General features: G+C 42.7%; 1 protein-coding gene across 2 annotated transcripts in view; it reads left to right on the plus strand.

Moving 5' to 3' along the window:
• Wdr37 (WD repeat domain 37) overlaps positions 1-9,349 on the plus strand; it is a 660,332-nt gene that overhangs the window by 590,129 nt on the left and 60,854 nt on the right. For both annotated transcript variants that reach the window (XM_068360758.1, XM_068360757.1), the window contains exon 7: positions 992-1,256. In XM_068360758.1, the coding sequence (XP_068216859.1) occupies positions 992-1,256 (265 nt within the window). The remainder of the gene's footprint in view (positions 1-991; positions 1,257-9,349) is intronic.

Consider the following 9,349-nt stretch of genomic DNA (forward strand, 5'->3'; position numbering starts at 1 on the left):
CAGTAATGAAAGCCCTCCAGAGACAAGGAATAGATAAATCTTTTATTAGATCTCTAGAAGATATCTATATAGGAAGTACTGTACAGCAATCCTAAAACTACATAAAGATAGTGAGATTCCTATTGAGAAAGGACTTAGACAGGGAGATTCTATCTCCTAAATGATTCATATCATGCCTAGAAGTTCTTAAAAGCTTAAATTGGGAAAATGTAGGAAATAATATTAATGGGAATACCTTAACCACTTAGGATTTGCAGATGACATAGTTGTGTTTAGTGAATCATTGGAGGAATTGCAAAAGATGATAGAAGATTTGAATAGAGAAAGCAGAAATGTATGACTGAAAATGAATATGAGTAAAACTAAGATAATGTACAATGAAAAGGCAGACTACGAATAAGCTATATGGACAAAGCTTTAGAAGTTGTTAGGACAGACGGTAAGTGTTTCCCCAGGTCATGGGACCAAACTTAAAAGGATAATGATGGGATGAAGAGCTTTGGAAAACAAAGTGAGATTATGAAATGTAAAATACCACTTTCACTAAAAAGAAAGTATTTATTGAGAAGTTCCTACCAGTTTTAACTTATGCATCAGATACTTGGAGCGTTACAAAAGCCTAACAACATAAGATACAATTCAGAGAGCTATGGAAAGAATAATGATGGGAATAAAACTAAGAGACAGAAAAAGAGCGACATGGATACGAGAGCAAACAAAAGTATAGGATATTTTAACAATGTTTAAGAAAAAGAAATAGACATGTGCAGGACATATATTTAGAATAACAGATAATAGATTGACTTTAAGAATAGCAGAAGTGGTCCCTAGTGATTTCAAACAAAGTATATATATAAATATAAATATATATGTGTGTGTGTATTATGCCTTGCACATTTTAAAATTGTACTTAGCAAATGTAGTTAGGTTTCTGTGTTATTATTTCAGAGTTCATTCCTCTGAAGATGAGGTTTCTGTTTTATTATTTCAGAGAGTGCATTCCTCTGAAGATGAGGTAGATGGTAGTGACCGGGAAGATGAAGATGATGGTGGTGGTATTGGAGGGGTAGGACGTCTCAGTGATGGAGGAGGGGCAGCTTCACTGAGAACCCCTCTTAGGGAATTAACAGGTCACACTAGTGTTGTCATAGCAGCTGATTGGCTACCTGGTGGAGACCAAGCCATCACTGCGGCTTGGGACAGAACAGCAAATCTTTATGATGCTCACACAGGAGAACTGCTTTCACAGTTGATAGGTAAGTTGGCCAATGAAAACGGATATGTAACTCTTTCCTTGCATTTTACAAATACCCATTTGTGAAGTTGTGTGATACATATTCGCACCTCTTCCAGTGCCATCGTATTTTCAATTGATATCTTTCATTTCCTGAATTTTTTTCTGATTAACTGATGGCCTCATCAACTGAGGGAGATACAAAAAGAAGAAGATATTAAATTTATAGATAATTTTATTGTAATTGCCCATTATTATCATTGTTATTATCATTATTTGAGATTATATAGAACAATTATGTTCTTTAAAGATGAGGTTAAGTGATTTTTATATTGCGTTAGAAACAGGCTTACTATTCTCAAGCGTTACGAGGGAAGGAGACAAAGACTGTTGTCCTCATAAATTTATGGATCTTTACGTTATTCATGTGGATTATCTTTCGGCGAAGCTGGAAGGTAGCCATTAGACTAAAAGTGCGAGGTAGCAACCCTGCCTTACCATTTAGGGGATTGGCAAGGGGTGGTTTGAGGTTACCCAGCCACCTATATCTACTCACATATCGATGAACTATGTCACTTTTTTTGTTTTGGCTTGTAGAGAGCGGACGTCTCCTGTTTCCCCATTAAGACTGCCAATGACTTTGATTATTCGCTTTGCTTTTTCTTTTCCAGGTGTGACTGTGCTTCTTCCCCGACACTCCAATGCGAATGTGTCCTCGTCACGAGGGCACCGCTTGCAGTACCTTTCTGTCCTAGGAGGACACTGACCCTCACTCCATATGTCTGACCTGCAGGGGCGTCGCTGTGAGCAGGGCGAGTGTTGGGAGTGGCCTGCCTCCCAGTGGGAGAAATTCGGGCGCCGCAGGAAGAAGGCTAAGCGTGATCTTTCTCCCTCCGGGGTGAGGAAAGTGCGAGCCTCTTCTTCACGCATGCCTAAATCTCTTCCTGAAGCTCCTACTCGCTTGCCTTCTTCCAGAGGGCGATCGAGTTGTAACTCCATGGCAACCCTGGGGTACTGGGGGAGAAGGTTGTTGCTTTCCCTAGAGGAGCACCTTCACCTCCAGCTGCCAGGGAACCATTTCACTTGCAGAAGTGTTGCAGGCATGGCTGTCTTTAGGGGTTTCTGCTCCCCTTTCGAAGGAAGCATTGCTGCAACTCCTTCAGCGTGGTGCTAGGAAGGATCCTTCTCCTGAGCCTTCAACATCTTATACTCTGGACATGTGCGAGGTCCACCTTTCACCCTCTCCTGGCCCTTCCATGCGTGGACAAGGCAATCGCTCGTGTTTGCCCCTCCAATGGGCTCCTGCTGACGACGAACCCTCTCGCCATCCTTGGACTTCGTCGTCTCCTAACCCTCACCATTCTGTTTCTACCCACAGTAATGGTTCCAGCTCGCGAGCTAACCCCTTCTGGCTGCAGGTGATGATGATCTTCAATCGGCCAGTGTTCCATCTGCTAGCCGTTGGCAAGGGCAATTCTCGCCGTCTTCTCGTCCTTCATGATAATCTTCATCAGGACGTCGTTCACAACGATCCGAAGATCATCTTAGAGATCAAAGGTCATCACGATCTCGGCGCTCTTCCTCATGAATGGGTTCAAACTCACGAGCCCGAAGGTTAACACGGTCTAAGTGCTCTTCTTCTAGAAGGCATTCTTACTCACGAGCTAAAAGCTCACGATCGCAAACTTCACAATCATGAGCTAGACGCTCTAGGTCTAGAATCAGACTGTTGCTTTCTAGACCTCGACGATCTAGATCACGGGGGCGGTACTCACATTCACGAGGGTGACGCTCACGTTCACGAGGATGATGTTAACAATCACATGGTCGACGATCACAATCGCGAGCTAACCCCTTCTGGCTGCAGGTGATGATGATCTTCAATCGGCCAGTGTTCCATCTGCTAGCCGTTGGCAAGGGCAATTCTCGCCGTCTTCTCGTCCTTCATGATAATCTTCATCAGGATGTCGTTCACAACGATCCGAAGATCATCTTAGAGATCAAAGGTCATCACAATCTCGGCGCTCTTCCTCATGAATGGGTTCAAACTCACGAGAACGAAGGTTAACACGGTCTAGGTGCTCTTCTTCTAGAAGACATTCTTACTCACGAGCTAAAAGCTCACGATCACAAACTTCACAATCATGAGCTAGACGCTCTAGGTCTAGAATCAGACTGTTGCTTTCTAGACCTCGACGATCTAGATCACGGGGGCGGTACTCACATTCACGAGGGTGACGCTCACGTTTACGAGGATGATGTTAACAATCACATGGTCGACGATCACAATCGCGAGGCCGATGCTTACATTCATGAGCTAGGCACTCTAGGCGTTCACACTGGTCACGATCACGATGAAAACATTCACAATTGCGAACGAAGCGTTCACAATGAAGGCCTAAGCGTTCCTCTTCACGAGGAAAAGGTAGACGTTCGCATTCAATAACCAAGCGACATTCTGTAGCTCGTACTGCTCCTCAATGACCTCTGACTGAACCTGATCTTTCTATTGAACAACCCTCAGAAAGGCATCCGGTTAAACTACCCCCAGCGCCTTTTGCTGCCTGGGGCGCTTTAGCTAAGCATTCCCTATGCTACGTTCTCAGACGTGTTCCACTGCGGTGTCACGTTCTTCAACGCTTCGAGTTGCCCCGGTGCACAGGCCCTCATCACCTCCACTAGCGAGCGTGAGTGGTCCTCCAGCGCAACAGGAGCCCTTAGGGCCTCCCCTTTCTCGATTGCCACCTATCGTTCGTGAAACGAGCACTTCTGCTAGTGAATCGTGTTTGTAAACACATGAATCTCACGATTTCACACGTGACTCTGCAGTTTCTGCAATCGATTCATGAGTAAGGATACTGGAATCGCGAGCAAGCGCAATCCCAATACCTCCGCCGCCGCCTTCAGCTAAATCCACCTCTAGCGGTAGGCCAGTTCCCTTCCCTGTAGGGTTTAAGGAACCTCTGAACAAGTTTGCTAACGTTCCTACAAGTCCCGATTGACCTCTTCGTCCATCAATAGAGGATCTCATGTTACCCAAGAGATTGACTCCTATGTCATCTTAGGCACCCTCTTTCATTCCCTTCTGAAGACGTTCCCCTCCACCTGGACTCCCTAAGGAAACCCCGGGCTCTCTGAAAGGAGGTGAGCTTCCCTCCTGGTTTGATACATTGGTATCAACTCTTCAGAAGTCCTTGAGTGTGGCTCCTCTACTGCCGCAGCCCTCACTTGCTCAAGTCAGGGCTACCCCTCGAATTCCTCTAGAGAGTTCGGAGTTAGGTTCATATCTTCGGGGTCTTGATTCCAGAAGGAAGACTACTCTTGCATTAAGGCACAACGATCTTCTCCCTCTAGATTTGGTGTTGAGAATAGGGTGCCTTCCACTGCAGAGCAATCTTTGGAACGCCCTTCCTTAACAACGGTCAAGGCTAAAGATATTTTGGCTAAGCAATAGAAAAGGAAGATGAGACACAACACACCACCTCATGCTGATCTCATCCAGCCTCGTATGAGTGTGGATCTTCGCTTGCCCGGGGAAATCTCTTCATCCCTAAAAGCCTCAGCAGATAGATGGGGTTCTCCCAGACCAACGTCCAGTGTCCAAACCACCTGCAGAGGAAGAATCCTCAGTACCTGTGACTAGCACGTCAAAGGTACCGCAAGCTCCTCCAAATCCTTCCATCCTGGAGGAGCATTTTCCTCCTCAGAAAGAGTCAAAAGACTAAAACGGTATCTAAGAACGCTAGAGCATTGGAGGCTTGTAGGATAGAGATGGATAGGAGGTCCCTTGAGGCAGGTCCCTCTAGCGACCGCGTTAACGATTTGGACCTACCCCAGGCTCCAATGGATGAGAGCCTGGAGGTAGAAATGCTCTGGACACGGACGAGGAATATCTTCTAAAGGCACCTAGTTCAGACTTCCATTCCAAACAGGAGCGTAGGATGTCGGATCATGCCTTCTGGCAGGTCCTAGCTTGCATGAGGGCCATGAATTAGCTGTCAGATGCTGGCACTACCTCCCAGGAAGGTAAAGAGATGGTTTTAGATTAGCTCTTCAGTACTCTGAGACCCTCTAAGACCAACGCAGCTCTGTAATGGTTGAAGGGACTGACAGCAGCCAGAAGGAAAGCTATCTCCAAGATAGCAGAAACTGAGAGCATGTTCCTCTTCTAGGTCTCTTCCACTTCCTTTTATTTTCCAAAGGAAGTATTATGAGATCGAGAATGAACCACACTCAACCTTGACTTTCGACCCCTCGGTAGAATCTCTCACTAGGGGTCTTCCAACTCAAACTCTCTCTTCCTTGAGAGCTTCGCTTTAAGCAGCTGAGTTCACAACATAAAGCGAAGCGCGAAATATGCCATGCAGGCGGCTTCATGGCTTGACACTTGACCTATGGTTGGGGTCTTTAGGCCACATTGTGCGCTCCGAAGATCTTTCTAAAGAGTCCACAAGGAAGTTATTGGAGTCCTTCCTGTTGTCGGGTACCCATACGCTCAAGTTTCTGTCACACCACATCGTCAACTTGTGGGCAAACGCCATCCTCAAGCGACGGGATACCATCATCGGGAGGTTCCATAGGCAGATGCGGAAAGTAGAATTATCGAGCCTGAGGAATTCCAATCTCAAGGGTACCTCAACCTTCATTCCAGAAGAGATAGAGAGGGAAGCTGACTGGTGGAGAAAATCCTCCAAGAATTCTCTCCTCCACAGGGCCATGACTTACCAGTCCTATGGAAGACCTTCACAGCCTTCCAGGAGTCAGCCTAGCACCTCTAACCCCTAGACTTCTAGGTCCTCTGGACCTTCAAAGGTGTCTAATCATCCCTTTCAGTCCAAGGTGCAGAAAGGAAGCAAATCCTTCAGAGGAAAAAAAGGAAGTAGAGGGCAATCCTCATCACCAACCACCAGTGGAAGGAGGCCTGCAACACCTCTGGCAGAGGTGGCACCATCACGGGGCAGATCCCTATATGATCGATGTAATTATAAAGTTATTAGCTGAGATTTCCAAATAGAAATGCATTCCAATATCATCACAGAGAAATTAAAAATGAGTGATAAACTGAAGTTAAAGCATAAATGTGCAAAATGCCAAATAAAAAATTGGTGTGTAGACTGCAAACCTGCATCGTAATAGTGTGTTTTTTCTGTCAGCAGGAAGATGAAATAGAAAAATTGAAAACTGAAAACCAAGACCCAAGAAAACAAAAGATAGAGATCATGTCCAAGTTCCAACAGTTAGAAATAAGGAGCAAAGAAGTCGTAAATGGTGTGGTAGGAAATGGGATTTGTATCCAAGAAATACAAAATAAGGTAAAATCAAACACAGAACCTAGAGAGGAAATAACCAACTAAAGTAGAAATTCATGAAACCCACTAGAGGAAGGGTAGCTAAGGCCAAGAAGACTAAATAACAGCCTAGAAATGTAACTACCACCAAAAACAGATTCACCCTCCTAGCAAAGGAAAAGGAAGACGGGACGTTCTTAATTGGAGAGACTATGGTGAAGGACCAAGGAGAGCACTTCATCCTCAAAAAGAGGAGAAAGGTCAGATCCTATCCAGGTGCCAATCCACAGAAGGTAGAAGTAGTAGTTAGTAAAACTATAACAGAGAATAAGAAGACCACTATTATTGTTCAGGCAACTGGAAATAGTTATAAGTATTCTCCCAAGACTCAATGTCACCCACTTCACCGTCAATAAGGTCATACGGATAAACGAAAGGCTTAAGTCCACATGTCAGAAAAAGAAAGTCAAATTTATAGATCTTTGGGACACTTTCTACGGCCAGAGAAAATTATACAAAAGAGAGTACACTTTAGTGAAGAAGGCAAGAGAGTATACGGAAACCAACTTAATCTCAGCCTGTACAATTACTTAAACACAGTAGACCAAGAATAAACTAGACCCTTAGAAATTCCTCCAACAACATATAGAGGAAATTTGGCAGGAAATTAGCAAAGCCACAGAGGAAGAGATAAAAGGTAGAAAATTTCCTCAGAGTGGCACAATTCAGTGTTCAGTCAGTTAGAAACAAAATGGAAAACTTTAGGGTAATGATAGCTAGTGAGGAACTAGATGTCATAGGCATTACCGAGACCTGGATTCAAGAAAAAACAAAGGATTTTATCGGAGAATATGAAACCCAGGTTTCAAGCTTTTCAAGAAGGATTGCCTCATCAAAAAAGGTGGAGGGGTAATGCTGTATGTTAAAAATCACTTAAACCCCATCGAAATTAAATTAGAAACCGAATGTGAAGTGACGTGCAAATAACACCATAGGAAAAAACATGTCCATACTAGTAATATACAGACCCCCATATCAAACACAAGAACAGGATGAAGAGCTGTACTGTATAAACAACTTGGACAAGAAGTTAACAGTAAGCTAGCTGTCCTAATGGGAGACTTCAATGCAGTAGTAAACTGGGACACTATTAATTCTACATCAAACACAGAGGCACAAAGATTACTAGAATTTGTCAACACTGCATTCCTTCATTAGTGTGTCAATAAACCAACTAGGGGAAACAACATACTAGTTATTGTGCTAACAACAGATGAAAATTTAGTATTCAGTGTTTCAGTAGGCAAAAATATTAGCAAAAGTGACCATAAATTAGTTAGGTTTCAGATAAATACTCCTTATCTAAAAGCTGAAAAATTATTAAAAAGCTAGACTACAGACATAGTAATTCGATAAAACTGGAGGAACACAGCAGAAATTTAGAATACGACGAAACAGAGAACATAGATACATGATGGGACTCCTTTGTAGAAATATATAAAGGAAAAAGGGCTAAATGTATACTGCATAGAAAAATTTTACCAAATGGAACTCGACAACCTAAGTGGTTCAACAGAGAAATAGCCAATGCAATAAGAAGTAGAGACAGGTAAAAATTAATGGGTCCACAGCCTTCAATTCATGAAATTTCTGAGCAAAAGAAATTGAGCTGAAAAGTAGATAAACTACTGTAGTTAGAAAGACCAAGATCAATGAAAAGAAAAGAGTGGCTTCAGTTAGTGAAGAAAACCCAAAAGAATTTTTTGCTTATGTAAACAGTAGAAAACCAATCAAAACAACATTAGCCCATTAAGAGACTCAGAGGGTAATCTTATAACAAATGATTTAGAAAAAGCAGAACTGATGAATTCCTATTTTACAACTGTATTCACTAGGGAAGAATTAACGACCCTCCCCAAACCAGCTATCAAATAAGAAGGACCCCAACCATTAAATGAAATCACTTTTACAATGGATGATGTCAAAAATAAAATAAAAGGACTCATTAAGTCCAAGCCACCAGGTCCAGATGATATTCATCCAAGAGAGATTATAGAACTAAAAGAAGACATAACCCCACACTTTCACAAATTGTTTCGAAAGTCAGCCAATGAAGGAAAGGCACCACCAGGATGGAAACTAGGCAGTGTTCCTCCAATCTACAAAAAGGGGCCAAAAGAAGAACCTGGCAACTACAGGCCTGTGTGTCTAACTTCAGTGCCTTGCAAAATTTTTTGAATCAATTATAGTAGATTCAATAGTAGAAAATATAGAGAAAACAATCTTGTGATAGACAACCACTATGGTTTTAGACAAAAAAGTTCATGTGTGACAAATCTTTTGGAATTTTTCCACATGTTTAGCATTTATGACAAAAGCAGGGCAATAGACATACCTAGACTTTCAAAAGGCTTTTGACAAAATTCCTCATAAAAAAATAATGGTCAAAATTAAAGCACTAGGCATCATTGACGAGCCAGCTGACTGGATTGAAGATTGGCTAACAAACAGAAAAACAGAAAAGAGAGTTGTAATCAATGGAGAAGCTTTAGAGTGGGCAGCTGTTACATGCGGAGTACCTCAAGGATCAGTCCTTGGCCCATTGTTATTTCTGATTTGCATTAACTACATAGATTTAGAATTAACTAGTAGAATAGCCAAATTGCTGACAATACTAAACTAGGCATAAATCCTGCGAACTCAGAAGACGTAGATGCCTTAAGAGAGGATCTAATGAAGCTAGGAGAATGGTCCAGGAAATGGCAAATGCCTTTCAACTGTGGGAAATGTAAAGTAATGCACATAGGATATAGTAACCCACAATCAG

The sequence above is a fragment of the Palaemon carinicauda genome, chromosome 37 (assembly GCF_036898095.1).
Source record: "Palaemon carinicauda isolate YSFRI2023 chromosome 37, ASM3689809v2, whole genome shotgun sequence".
Lineage (NCBI taxonomy): Eukaryota > Metazoa > Arthropoda > Malacostraca > Decapoda > Palaemonidae > Palaemon > Palaemon carinicauda.